The sequence below is a fragment of the Bos grunniens genome, chromosome 21 (assembly GCF_055505025.1).
Source record: "Bos grunniens cultivar Pamir isolate PY7600 chromosome 21, Bosgru_T2T1.0, whole genome shotgun sequence".
Taxonomy (NCBI): domain Eukaryota; kingdom Metazoa; phylum Chordata; class Mammalia; order Artiodactyla; family Bovidae; genus Bos; species Bos grunniens.
This window is the reverse complement of record NC_141185.1, coordinates 12,483,382-12,498,525: the sequence shown is the minus strand read 5'-3', so window position 1 is coordinate 12,498,525 and position 15,144 is coordinate 12,483,382. Positions and strand designations below refer to the sequence as shown.

At 41.4% G+C, this 15,144-nt stretch overlaps 1 protein-coding gene across 5 annotated transcripts in view; it reads left to right on the top strand.

The window, feature by feature from the left end:
- The first annotated feature begins 2,095 nt into the window (after positions 1-2,095).
- The window catches only part of UNC79 (unc-79 subunit of NALCN channel complex), a 277,121-nt gene continuing 264,072 nt past the window's right edge, over positions 2,096-15,144 (top strand). For all 5 annotated transcript variants that reach the window (XM_086363153.1, XM_086363156.1, XM_086363150.1 and 2 more), the window contains exon 1: positions 2,096-2,245. In XM_086363153.1, coding sequence (XP_086219279.1) covers positions 2,224-2,245 — 22 coding nt within the window. In that variant the 5' untranslated portion in view covers positions 2,096-2,223. The remainder of the gene's footprint in view (positions 2,246-15,144) is intronic.

Genomic DNA, 15,144 nt, shown 5'->3' with positions numbered 1-15,144 from the left:
TGCAGTCCATGGGGTCGCTGAGGACTGAGTGGCTTCACTTTCGATTTTTACTTTGATGCATTGGAGAAGGAAATGGCAACCCACTCCAGTGTTCTTGCCTGGAAATCCCAGGGACGGCGGAGCCTGGTGGGCTGCCGTCTATGGGGTCACACAGAGTCGGACACGACTGAAGCGACTTAGTCATGAACACACAGTAGCATTTGCTGAGTGGACAGCATCGGACCAAGTGTGGAATGAAAGGAATAATCTGGGCTGGAGGTAAACATAGGGAACTGTTACCAGGAAGATTGTATTAAAATCACAAAATATGTTTACTGAATGACTCAAGGTTGTTGAGGGAAGAGCTTTTTATTGAAAAAGAAATGTGAATGGTAAAAAGTTAGAGCTTTTCAAGAAATAGAGGGAGAATTCTCAGCCTAGGCAGAGAATGTAGAACCCTTGGAAGATCACTCAACCAGGACCCTAGCCTGAAGGTAGATATTGCAGACAGACATGGCTATGGGGTGAATGTTTCTTTGCCCCTGCCCCCCACAAAGTCGTATATTGAAATCCTAGTCCCTGAGAAGGACGTGCACTTTTGGGAAATGGATTGGGATTGTCCCACAGAGCTCCCTTGCCCCTTCTGCCACGTGAAGTCATATCAAAAAGGCACGGGTTGTGAACCAGGAAGTGGGTTCCTTACCAGACACCACATCTGCTGGTGCCATGATCTTTAGTTTCTCTTAACTGTCAAAGATTTCTTTTGAATATTTTGCCCATATCTTACATAATTTAACACTCTTTTACCTAAACTAATAATTTTAGAGATGGAAAAACATTGATTTAGTCACTACAGTGGTCAGTATTAAAAATAATTGGTCAATTCTCTCAGTTCTGTTCCCAAAGCTTTTGCTAAACCAACTCAGCTAACACCAGCTATTGAAATTATTTGAATTAAGAATCGTCATAATGATTGGCACTTGTACAGTACTTTCATTTTAAAAGGACTTGGACATCCATTATATCATTTGACCCACCCACTAACTCTTTCAGTGACTGTAGGTTTTATTGTTCCCATTTTACAGAAGAAGCAACTGAGGCTTAGTGAGATTAGGATTAGTCCTAGAATGAGTAAGTGGTAGGGCTGAGTCTTGAATCTGATTCTTCTGACTCCAAGTCCAGGCTCAGAGTGTCTTTCCACACTGTACTTGAGTATTTAAGTATTTTCCTATTAATATGCTTAATGTGTGTGTCCATCGCCTTCTTTTTCTATTGGCTTCGTTTGGTTTCCCAGCAGAGGGTCTTCCTAAGAGGAAGAGGGTGTCGGTCTCCCTCCTGGGTGGTTGCATGGGCGCACAGCTGGTTCCTCCTGTTTCCGATCCTGCATTTCCCTTTTCTGTGTTCCTTTCAGCTTCACTCACCATCGGAGGAAATCTCCTCCTTCCCTAGACTCGACTTCTAAAGTCTTCTCACAGCCCCCTGGCATTGGGACCTCCCATCTTAATCACCCGCAGGAGAGCCCATCTGAGAGGGGAGACAGAGGGCACGGACCGCAGCACGCCGGGAAGCCATGCTGAGGGTTACTTCTGCATTTCCTTCTTTGCGGTCCTCAGGAGCATCCTCGCCACCCTCCGGCCCTGGCTCTCTCCAGCCCGCCCCGGATCCGCCTCCCTCTCCTTCCTCTAGGAGGCTGAGACCAAGCGTGGGACGCACCTGTGTCCCTCTCCGGTCACCCCGTTGAGGCATCGGGGGCTACTCCCGAAGCAGGATTTACAGGCCCGGAAAACGCCAATGGGAGATCCAAATGGTCGGGGACTCCGGCACTTTAAGAGGCTTTTCTCTGGGAAACACCCGTCCCCTCCGTGCGCCTTATGAATGGAAATACTCCTCCCCCGGTCGAGCCCATTTTCCCCATTTCACCAGGAGCCGCAGCTTGCTCTCTTCTTTCGGTCTCCCCGCCCACATCAACGCGGGCAGCTCCAGGAGGGGACGGACAGGAAGCCTTTGGCCGCCTATTAAATCCCACCCATTTCTCCGGGGGCGATTTCCTAACCTTCCGGGACCGAATTCTGCAATTTGATGTGCGTTTTGTCCGAATGGTAGCGACACGGGCCTAAGGGAGGGGGAAAGCGAGGGGGTGGGGGGTGGGGGGTATGCGCTCTTTTCCTCGCAACATCGCTGGCGGAGCGAGGGAGCTCACACGACACAGATTTTGGGGCAAAGCCTTTCCATCTGGACAGCACCATGTCCACCAAAGCGGAGCAGTGTAAGTAGCAGCCGGCCCGGCGTTCCGGCCCGGCCTCCGGCTGGGAGCTATTGCAGTTGCGGCGTTTGCGGCTGCTGGGAGACCTTGGCATCGTGCTGGTGCGGGGGTGGGGGCTGAGGTTGGGGCGGGTGGGGGGGTGGGGGGTGCAAGAGAAGGTGGGGGAGGGTGGACGTTAATGGGAACGCGGCGCTGTCCCCGGTGCTGAAAAATTATGCGGGCTTCCTCGGCTGGTGGTGGGGTTTCGCAAGACTGAAAGACCCTGCGAAATGAAATTAAAATGGGGTCATTCTTGAGGAAAAGAGGCCTCGTATCTTTCAGATAAACATTTCAGTATCTGTTGTTGGAGTGGGGGAAGGGGGGCAGCGGCAAATCAGGGGCGGGGAACTGTCAGTGCAACCAAAGCCTGCCTGGCCTTCTGAGCATGCCCAGTTCTCGCTGCTGGAGCCATAGGGGAGTTTGAGTCTGCAGTTTCCACTTTGGGTTGGAGAGGCTAAAAGGCAGAGAAGGGGGAGGGAGCCGAAAGCCAGGCAGAATTCTGGATTCAGTGTGAGGAAAAAATCAACAATATCAGCACTAATGCTGAAACTAAGCCCAACCATAGGTTAAAGCAAGAGTTAGTGCTGGCAAGAAAGTGAAAGGGGCTCTGGGAAAATGATCAAATTATTTTTCCAAAGAGGTTTCTTTTGTAGGGCAGCTCACACAAACTATAACAAATAGCAGGGGTTTTTAGTTGTCCCAGTCATGACTGGCTGTGTGTTTGGTTGGAAACAACCTGCTAACTCCTTGTGGACAGAGGAAGTTTCTAATCTGTTTCCTATAGCCTCTCTTATTGCAGTGCACATTAGTAGGCCTTTGGTATGTACTTGGTAGGTTGATTATCATGTAACCTTTTCCTGAGTGCACTTGAAGGATTCAGGAACTTAAACTTCTATAAATAAAAGGTGTTTTTACTAACCAATGCTTTTGAATTTATAACAAATATACCAAAACCTGTTCATGGAATTGACTCTTGTTTCTTTCAAAGCAGTACACAGTTATGTTGCTAATGCTGTTACTGCTTAAAAGTCTTTTAAATTCTTCTTTGGAATGACTATTAAAACCATTTTGTGAAATGCTGAAAACAGTAGTCTCAGTATTTTGGGGCAGTAGCTTGTGTTTGATAAAATGCAGTGTGTCACTTAATTCACCAGGTAGATTAAATTAACTGAAGTCTCAAAGAATTCCCAGATCAATGGTTCATTAGAGATCCTTTATGTTCACCTACCATCGAGTGCGTGTACCTTTATATAAATTTTTGTTTGTTTGTTTATTTTTGGAATCTGGACTACCTGAGTTTGGATCCTCGTTCTGCTGTTTACTATTTGACCTTGGGCAAAATAATTGACTTCTTTGAACTTTATTTCCTCATCTGTAAACCTGGGATAATAATGCCAACGGGATTGTTGTGATTATAAATGAGAGAATATATATATAAATGTTGAGTGGTGAGTCAAGCATATAGCAAGTACTCAATAAATGGTAGTTATGATACTGACAGCTATTCCCCACTTATTAGTCCATCTCTTCTAAATCATTAGGAAGCTCATTTGTGATTTTTTGGGCCCATTTTGACAAGTTAAATCTAAACGTCAAAGATAAATTTTGCTTCTACAGAGGTTTTTGAAAAAATTGAATGCATTATATCTTGAGTAATGGTAACATAGTTGGAATTGGTGCAGAACTTCCCATGTGAGAATATCACTCCCTTGAAAATTTTATTTTAGTACCTGTCATTTGCTTTTATAGTTACATATTATATAAGTAATATCAGGTGAAAGCCAGTGAGTATTACTGTCTTCTTCCTTGTTATATTTTGAGATGCACTGGACTCTTTGTCTTGTCTCTTTCCTGGGCAGTTAATGACAAGATGAATATAATCTATATTTGACTTGGTTGTGTAGTGCACATAGTATGTAGTTTAGGTAATTTAGAATTTTTGTAAAATCAGATTTTTTTTTTCATCAGTAGATGATGGTAAGGATGCCATATTTGAAGTTAGAACATGTGGATTTGAATTCTTCATGCTGTTCTGATTAACTGTGAGACACAATTAACTGGGCAATTAACTTAATAGTTTTGTGCCTCAAAGTTTCCATCTGTGAAGTAAGGAGTAGGAGTAGCAACTATCTTTGTTAGCTGTTAGCATTTTGGAGGGCAAAGGAGGTAACATGAGAGTAGGCTGTGAAAAGGATACAGATGCTTTGGGTGTTTTTAGGTGTCTTTATTCAGGGTGAAGGGAAGTTAAGAACCTCTTTTGTCTCTCTTACATGTGCTAACATGGATGAGTTGACATTCTAGTGCACATTATAATCCTGAAAATAGAGCAGACACATGAAAGGCTGTGCGGTTGCTGTTTGCAAAGGGTGACTACTTTTTAACAAAGAGAAGTTGCAAATCTGTGATATTTTATTCTTGGACTCAGTAGGAGTATAGCTAGGAGGAAGGGGAAAGAGCAGGGAAGGGAGCCATGAGATTTTTCTCTCTGTTGGATGTGGAGACCACGGGAAGGAGAATAAGTTCATTTCTTATCTGCATTCAGAAACATGCACAGTACCACTTGCCTAAGGACTAAGGGGGAATGGAGGCTTAATGCAGTGTCAAAATATTATTTCTGTAATTTTTCTTCCTGTGGCCTCTTGATGTAGGTAGAGGTTTCTTTGGTACAGGAAGTGGACATAGTTTGGTTGAGCTGTCAAGAGGAAGTACTTGCATTTCAACCAAACAAATTACGTGACTTACCTTTGAAATGTAATGTATCCCAGATGTGTGAAAGATGATTTTATTTTTGTGTAGTAGCATTTTCTTTCATAAAATAAATAAATGATCAAAGAGAGGCTAGGTATAGTTAAGACATAGTTTGGGGCCTGTTTTTAAACATTCAATCAGTTTCCTATGCTTTGTGCAGAACATCATAACAGAAGGTGAAAGCTGCCTAGCAATTTCCAGGCAATTGCACAGAGTTACAACTTTTTTCCTCCAAATGCTGCGTTTTTGTTGTTGTTGTTGTTTGTTTGTTTTAAAGTGAAACTTCACTGTAGTGAAAATGTTTATGTGGCTGATACAGAATGATAAAAATAAGAATTTGTAGTTCTTTTATTCTAAAGAGGAGAAAGAGGAATCCACTTCCCTACCCCGCCCCCCCCCCCCCGCCCCCCGCCCGGTTTTTCCTGTCTTTTAAGAGTTAAAATTTCCCAATCTGGAACTTTGGGTGTGTTCTTTCAAGAAAAGCTTGCTTTTGATAACAGCAGAAGTTAAGAGTTGGGATTGTAGAATCAGACTGCTGCTTGGATTTAAATTCTAGTTCTGCTTCTTACATTCTCTGTGACCTTGGACAAGTTAACTCAACCTCTCTAAACCTCAACTGCATTATTCATAAAATGGGAATAGTCATAGTTGTTGTGAAGAATAAATGAGGTGATCCATGAAAAGTGCACAGCACAGAATCTTGACACACAATAAACTACTAAATATCCGTGTTCATGCTCAGTTGCTCAGTTGTGTCCTACTCTTTGCAACCCATGGACTGTAGCCTGCCAGGTTTCTCTGTCCATGAGATTTTTCAGGCAAGAATACTGGAGTGGTTTGCCATTTCTTCCTCCAGGGGATCTTCCCAACCATAATAAATATTAGCTATTATTATTATTATCATCAAGTATCAAACCTTGTGCTTACTGCTAAAATAAGGATAATTATAATGTTTGGCTCTAGCCCCCCAGAGTGCAGCAGAAAAAAAGAATAGCCATTGTTTAAATGGTATGCTGCTACTGCTAAGTCACTTCAGTCGTGTCTGACTCTGTGCGACCCCATAGACGGCAGCCCACCAGGCTCCCCCATCCCTGGGATTCTCCAGGCAAGAACACTGGAGTGGGTTAAATGGCATATAGCGTATTAACTATTTTTATTCTCCTTTCTTTGTCTCCAAGTCTCTTCTATAGCAATCAACCTAATCCATTTTGAATGGGAGGGAATCTCTGCATGACAATTCCTTGACTTGATATATCTAGCAGAGAACTAACTGATCATCCTTACAGAACATTTCTAAGGCATGAACTGCCTATCCATCACCTTTTGTATTATGATGACAGTGTAGCATCTGGTTACATAAATCATGTACATAAATATCCATCAAAACAGTTGTCAAATTTGGAAATTAACCTGCTGATACTTTGTGTATAAACTTACTATAATAATTACAGAAATATGAATGTGTGCCATTTTTAATGTGTTTACCCTATTCAACATATGTATCCTGATAACTAAAAATCTTTTGATTACATCAAAACAAACATTTTAAGAGTATAGCTAATTAGTACTATGATTTGAAGTTGAACTTGCCCCATCCCTTACATATTTAAGGGTTATGCTTGGAGAAATCAAAAGATAGTTTTATTTATTTTTATTACATTATTTGATAATATGACTAAAATATAAAAAGCACTTCTTTGAATAGCACTGCAACCTGTAGCCATTTAAAAGTCTTTGCACAACATTGCTAACTTCTTACAGAGGGAACTCTAGTTTTATTCACATGTGTAAAAATTAGAGTTTGGCTATTGACCATGTAGCTAGCAAAAAGAGCACCTGGTTTTCAGCTCTGATTTCTCTTCATGGTTTGACACTAGCTTTTCTATTCCCTATTTAATCTCTCCCTTTCCTCTTTCTTTGCTGACTGTTCCTATTCAGATTTTTTTCTTACGGCTACCTTTCTTCTCCTTATCTTTTTTAAAAAAATATTTGTTTATTTAGACATATGGGCTTTCTCTGGTTGTAGTGTGCTGGCTTCTCATTGCAGTGGCTTCTCTTGTTGCGGAACACGGGCTCTAGGCATGCAGCTTTAGTAGTGGTAGCTTGCAGGGTCTAGGGCAAGGTCTGGTAGTTGCGGCATGCAGGCTTAGTTGCCTGGCAGCACGTGGGATCTTCCCTGCCAAGGGATCCAGTCTGTGTCCCCTGCACTGGTGGGTGGGTTCCTATCCACTGGATCATCAGGGAAGTCCTCTTCTCCCTATCTTTAAAAACAGGGTTCTGTCATTATTCTTGTTTTTCTTTTTCAAATCCCACAGATTCTTTCTCTCCTTCACTCTTGATGTACCAACTCTCACTTCTATGTGGATAACACTCAAATTCAGTTTTCTAGTCTAAACGTGTTTCTTGGCCTCTGTCCGTATCGAGCATCCTACAGGCAACTCAAACCCATATGCATTGTCTTTGGTCCTAAACTTGTAATTCTTTTTTACAGTACTCATTTTGGCAAATGGCACTATGATCTACGCATTCACCTAAGTCAAAAAATTTGGAGTCTTCCTAAACTTCCCCCGTGTGTATGTGTGTGTGTGTGTAGTCAGTCCGACTGTTTGCAACCCTATGGACTGTAGTCCGCCAGGCTCCTCTGTCTATGGGATTTTCCAGGCAGGAATACTGGAGTGGGTTGCCATTTCCTTCTCCAAGGGATCATCCTGACCCAGGGATCGAACCCAATGTCTCTTGCATCTTCTGCATTGACAGGCGGATTCTTTACCACTAGCACCACGTAGATGGTGTTATGTTCATATCTGTGTCTTCAGCATGTGGATCGTTGTCTAGGGCACAGGGTTGCACAAAAACTGTTTCTTGAGTAAGTAAAAATGGTTGAAGGTGAAGTAAGTGTCTTCTACAAAGAAGGATTACAGGGACTTCCCTGGTGGTCCAGTGTGCTACCAATGCAGGGGGTCTGGGTTTGATCCCTGGTCAGGGAACTAGACCCCACATGTAGCAACTAAGAGTTCACATACTGCAACTAAGGCACGGTGCAGCCAAATAAATAAATACTTTTTTTTTGGAAGAAAGGATTGAATAATTACGTTTCTGGATATCATTCATTTGAAGATTTCATATTTTTGTTAATATGAGGTTCATATTATATACAATTTTCACATGCTTTTCAAATGGATTTATAAGTAATTAAAAATATAGTTATCAAAAGTACTTAAAACATATTTGCTCAATCAAATTTTATAGTATTTCATAACAACTGATACTTTTCCTGAATGTTCATTGTATTTTTAGTTCTTTCTCCTAGCTAAAGTTTTCTCTTAATATATTCAGCTTAATAATTACGATTCCTAATTGGTAGGCTATCTTATCACACAGCAGCTTTTTTTTAAGATAAAGTGACAATACATCTGAAGTCAGGGACTCTTCATGTTGTAACTTGGATCCTTTGATAACATATCTGTTCAAGTTTTATGTGTTGATTACTCAGTCAATAAAAAGGCTTTAAGTTGGGATTTTCATCTTACAGTATTATTATGTTGGAAATTCATGTGTATTTATTTTTCATATTCTGAAAAGATATTAATAGCTCAGCATAAATGAACACATATGTTGGCTTAGAAATGAAATGTTTATTGCATCAAAAGCTACCTTAAGCAAAAATGTATGCTAATCAATAAGCTCATTCCCTGTAGTATGGAAAGCTCAACCATTTCATTTAGAATTTTTAGCTTTTTTTTTCATTGTATGCATTCCATTTCTGTCTGGTTTTTCTCTCCTTTCGGACGTTTCTCGAAAGGACAACACTTCTAAACAGCATATAGTTTATCATGTGAGTCTCATTTCCTGTTTGATGTGGGAGTAAAATTGGAGGGAAATCAGCCTTTTAGAGTGTATTTCTTCATTGGTCTCAGAAGCTTGATCTAACACAAGGACAAAATCTAAAGGATGTGTGTATATGTTTGTAGACATAGGTACTTATATATGTGTGTGTGTTTATATACCTACACATTTATATATATAACGCTATTTGCATTTTAAGAAGAAATGAGCTTGACAGAGAGGCCTGGCGTGCTGCGGTTCATGGGGTCTCAAAGAGTCGGACACAACTGAGTGACTGAACTGAGCTTGCCTCAGAAGTGACAACAGATAACTCCTAATCATATAACCAGTTTGTCTTGTCAGAGTTACATGTATTTCAATCTTATGATCTCTGGAAAGGAGAGTTTAGATGTCTATTGTTTGTGCCTATTGTGTATTAAGCACTTTGACATATATTAGTGTAATTCATTCTCATAATAGTTTTGAGAGTCAAATGTTATTGTATTAGTGCTCTGGCTTTATGTCTTAAATATTCCTCAGATCCCTCACTTCCTATTAATTCTTACTGTCACCATCATAATTATGGAATTCATCATTTCTCTATTATTACAGCCTTTTAATTTATCTCCCCTTGTCTCCTTTTGTCCTGATCAAATCTATCCTCACAAAGTTCCCTTAGTAATCCATCTAAAATATAGAAGCTTCCATGTCATTCTCATCATTCTTTCCTTTAAAACCCTTCAGTAGCTTCCCGTCATGTTGTACCCATGTTAGAGCCCCACCTCATTGGGAGTTGGGTGAGCTCTTCCTGGATGTTAGACTGTATTCTATATATGTAGAATTTTTGTTGTTGTTCAGTTGTTAAGTCATGTCTGAGTCTTTGCAACCCCATGGACTGTAGCACACTAGGTTCTTCTGTCCTTTTCTGTCTCCTGGAGTTTTCTCAAACTCATGTCCATTGAGTCAGTGATGTTATCTAGCCATCTCATCCTCTGCCACCCTCTTCTCCTTTTGCCTTCAATCTTTCCCAGCATCAGCGTCTTTTCCAATGAGTTGACTCTTTGCATCAGGTGGCCAAAGTATATGTAGAATAATTGCTCAGTAACATTGGGTGATAACATGACTTAATTTTGAGGCACTTTCTACATTACATTTAAAAATGCATTCCAGATGCTTTTTATTTCCTCTTTTAAACGTGGCATCTGAAAAAGACTCAATACCTTATACATACCTTCGCTAGTGCAGAGCTGTTTTTCAGTCACTCAGTCCTATTGGACTCTTTGCAACCCCATGGACTGCAGCACCCCAGGCTTCCCTATTCTTCACCATCTCCTGGATTTTGCTCAAACTTATGTCCATTACTACTGAAAAAAATCATAGCTTTGAATGTAAGGACCTTTGTAGGCAAAGTAATGTCTCTGCTTTTTAATATGCTGTCTAGGTTTGTCATTGCTTTTCTTCCAAGCTATATTTCAAAATGTAAGGATCTCTTTAGCTTTATGTATTATAATGTCGAGCCTCTGGTCTGCTGAAACTGCCAGACCTTTTCCATAAGGATAGCTGTTAAGCCTGTTTTCCTTCATTCTCCATTGTGCAGTAGGAAGATACAGAACTTGGCTTAACCCTGTATTAGTTTCCTAGGGCTGCTATAACAAATTACCACAAACTGGGTGGATTTAAATAAGGCTACTTTATTCTTTCACAGTTCTGGAGGCAGTTGCTAAATTGTGTCCAACACTTTGTGACCCCATGGACTGCAGTACTCCAGGCTTCCCTGTCCTTCACTGTCTTTTAGAGTTTGCTCAAACTCAAGTCCGTTGAGTCAGTGATGCCATCCATCCCACCATCTCATCTTCTGTCGTCCCCTTCTCCTCCTGCCTTCAATCTTTCCCAGAATCAGGGTCTTTTCCAACGAGTCAGCTCTTCACATCAGGTGGCCAAAGTATTGCACTTCAGCATCAGTCCTTCCAATGAATATTCAGAGTTAATCTCCTTGAGGATCAACTGGTTTGAACTCCTTGCTGTCCGAGGGACTCGCCAGAGTCTTCTGCAGTTCGAAAGCATCAATTTGTTGGCACTCAGCCTTCTTTATGCTCCAACTCTTACATCTTTACATGATTACTGGGCTGAAAGTCCAAAGTAAAGGTGCTGGCAAAGCCTTGTTTCCTCTGCTGGCCTTCCTTGCCTCTCTTCAACCTTCTGGTGATTGCTGGGGATCCTTGGTATTCCTTGGTTTGTGCTGTATCACTCTAATCTCTGCCTCTGTCTTCACATGGCCCATGTGATCTCTGTGTCTCTGTACCCAGTCTCCTCTTTTCTCTTATAAATGTCGCATTCATTGGATTTAGTTCAGTTTGGTTCAGTCGCTCAGTCGTGTTCAACTCTTTGTGACCCCATGTACTGCAGCACGCCAGACTTCCTTGTCCATCACCAACTCCCGGAACTTGCTCAAACTTATGTTCATCGAGTCAGTGATGCCATTCAACCATCCCATCCTCTGTTATCGCCTTCTCCTCCCACCTTCAATCTTTCCCAGCATCAGGGTCTTTTCAAATGAGTCAATTCTTTGCATCAGGTGGCCAAAGTATTGGAGTTTCATCTTCCACATCAGTCCTTCCAATGGATATTCAGCACTGATTTTCTTGAGGATGGACTGGTTGGATCTCCTTGCAGTCCAAGGGACTCTCAAGAGTCTTCTCCAGTACCACAGTTCAAAAGCATCAATTCTTCCATGCTCAACTTTCTTTATGGTCCAACTCTCACATCCATACATGACTACTGAAAAAACCATAGCTTTGACTAGACAGACCTTTGTTGGCAAAGTAATGTCTCTGCTTTTTAATATGCTGTCTAGATTTGTCATAGCTTTTCTTCCAAGGAGCAGTTGTCTTTTAATTTTGTGGCTGCAGTCATCATCTGCAGTGATTTTGGAGCCCCCCCAAATTAAGTCTGTCACTGTTTCCACTGTTTCCCCATCTATTTGCCATGAAGTGGTGGGACTGGATGCCATGATCTTAGTTTTCTGAATGTTGAGTTTTAAGCCAACTTTTTCACTCTCCTCTTTTACTTTCATCAAGAGGCTCTTTAGTTCTTCTTTGCTTTCTGCCATAAGAGTGGTGTCATGTGCGTATCTGAGGCTATTGATATTTCTCCCAGAAATCTTGATTCCAGCTTGTGCTTCATCCAGCCCAGTGTTTCTCATGATGTTCTCTGCATATAAGTTAAATAAGGAGGGTGACAATACACAGCCTTGACATACTCCTTTCCCGATTTGGAACCAGTCTGTTGTTCCAGGTATGGTTCTAACTGTTGCTTTTTGACCTGCATACAGATTTCTCAAGAGGCAGGTCAGGTGGTCTGGTATTCCCATCTCTTGAAGAATTTTCCACAGTTTGTTGTGATCCACACAGTCAAAGGCTTTATGTAGTCTATGAATCAGAAGTAAATGTTGTTCTGAAACTCTCTTGCTTTTTCTATGTTCCAGTGGATGTTGGCAATTTGATCTCTGATTCCTCTGACTTTTCTAAATCCAGCTTGAACATCTGAAAGTTCTCAGTTCATGTATGTACTGTTGATGCCTTGCTTGGAGAATTTTGAGCATTGCTTTGCTAGTGTGTGGGCTTCCCTTGTAGCTCAGATGGTAAAGAGTCTGCCTGCAGTGTGGGAGACCTGGGTTCGATCCCTGGGTGGTAAGATCCCCTGGAGAAGAAAATGGCTACCTACTCCAGTATTTTTGCCGGGAAAATCCATGGATTGAGAAGCCTGGCAGGCCACAGTAGATGGGATTGCAAAGAGTCTGACATGACTGAACGACTTCACTTGCTAGTGTGTGAGATGAGTCCAACTGTGTGGTAGTTTGAACATTCTTTGGCATTGCCTTTCTTTGGACTGGAATGAAAACTGACCTTTTCCAGTCCTTTGGCCAGTGCTGAGTTTTCCAAATTTGCTGGCATACTGAGCGCAGCACTTTAACAGCATCATCTTTTAGGATTTGAAATAGCTTAACTGGAATTTCATCACCTCCACTAGCTTTGTTTGTAGTGATGCTTCCTAAGGCCCACTTGACTTCACATTCCAGGATGTCTGACTCTAGGTCAGTGATCAAACAGTTGTGGTTATCTGGGTCATGAAGATCTTTTTCATATAGTTCTTCTGTGTATTCTTGCCACCTCTCTTTATATCTTCTGTTCTTTTAGGTCCATACCATTTCTGTCCTTTATCGAGCCCATCTTTGCATGAAATGTTCCCTTGGTATCTCTAATTTTCTTGAAGAGATATCTAGTCTTTCCCATTCTATTATTTCCCTTTATTTCTTTGCTTTGATCGCTGAGGAAGGCTTTCTTATCTCTCCCTGCTATTTTGAACTCTGCATTCAGGTGGGTATCTTTCCTTTTCTCCTTTGCCTTTAGCTCCTCTTCTTTTCTCAGCTATTTGTAAGGCCTCCTCAGACAATCATTTTGCTGCTTTGGATTTCTTTTTCTTTGGAATGGTCTCGATCACTGCCTCCTGTACAATGTCACAGTTTGGTTAGTTTTCTGTGATTGTGGTTTTTATTCTTTCTGCCCTCTCATGGATAAGATGATTGGATTTAGGGCCCAGCTTAAACCAGTTTGACCTCATTTTAATCTGTTTACATCTACAAAGACCTTATTTCCAAATAAGTTTACAGTTATGGGTATCAGGGTTTAAGACTTGAACATAGTATTTTGGGGGACACAGTTCAACCCACTACAGACTATTGAACTTCATCTTTTTAGTGTCATCTCATTGTTGTGCCTGATTTTATCATTCAACATAATAACCATTCCTTCAGTAGTTTTGCATCACTTACCAAAGTGACATGCATCCCTATATAAAATACCTCCCCCACAATGTTGATTGGGAGAAAAGAAGTAAAAAAAGCATGTGATATACCATTAAATAGCTTGTTTTGAGTTACTTTTGCACCATTAATCAATACATCTTAAATAAGACAGTTTCATCAACTACAAATGCATTCTATTGTGGTACTACCCAATCATATTTTATCAAGTTGTCCGTTTTCTCTCTTTCTCTCTCTCTCTTTTTTTTTGGCAAGGCCTAGAGACATGAGGGGTTTTAGTTCCATCCAGGGATAGAACCAGTACCCCTTGCACTGGGCACTTGGAGTTTTAACCACTGACCACCAGGGAGGTCCCAGCTTGTCCATTGTCTAATTCAAAAAATATTTTTTGAGTGTCTGCACTGTGTCAGGCTCTGTACCAGGCTCTAGGGGAGCTTACAGTTTGAGTTCACTTTCAGTTCAGTTCAATAGCTCAGTCGTGTCCGACTCTTTGTGATCCATGGACTGCAGCATGCCAGGCTTCCCTGTCCATCACCAACTCCTGGAGCTTGCTCAAACTCATGTCCATTGAGTCGGTGATGCCATCCAGCCATCTCATCCTCTGTCACCCCTTCTCCTCCTGCCTTCAATCTTTCCCAGCATCAGGGTCTTTTCCAATGAGTCCATTCTTCACATCAGGTGGCCAAAGTATTGGAGTTTCAACTTCAGCAATCAGTCCTTCCAGTGAATATTCAGGACTAATTTTTTTTTTTTTTTTAGGGTTGACTGGCTTGATCTCCTTGCAGTCCAAGGGACTCTCAAGAGTCTTCTCCAATACCATATTTCAAAAGCATCGATTCTTCGGTGCTCAGCTTTCTTTATAGTCCAACTCTCACATCCATACATAATTATTGGAAAAACCATAGCTTTGACTAGATGGACCTTTATGGGCAAAGTCATGTCTCTGCTTTTTAATATACTGCCTAGGTTGGTCGTAGCTTTTCTTCCAAGGAGCAAACATCTTTTAATTTCATAGCTGCAGTCACCATCTGCAGTGATTTTGGAGCCCCCCAAAATAAAGTCTCTCACTTTCCATTGCTTCCCCATCTATTTGCCATGAAGTGATGGGACTGGATGCCATGATCTTAGTTTTCTGAATGTTGAGCTTTACGCCAACTTTTTCACTCTCCACTTTCACTTTCATCCAGAGGCTTTTTAGTTCCTCTTCACTTTCTGCCATAAGGATGGTGTCATCTGCATATCTGAAGTTATTAATATTTCTTCCGCCAATCTTGATTCCAGCCCAACCTTATGCTTCTTCCAGCCCAGCATTTCTCATGGTGTACTCTGCATAGAAGCTAAATAAGCAGGGTGACAATATACAGCCTTGACATGCTCCTTTCCTGATTAGGAGCCAGTCCATTGTTTCATGTCCAGTTCTAACTCTTGCTTCTTGACCTGCATACAGATTTCTCAGGAGGCAGATAGG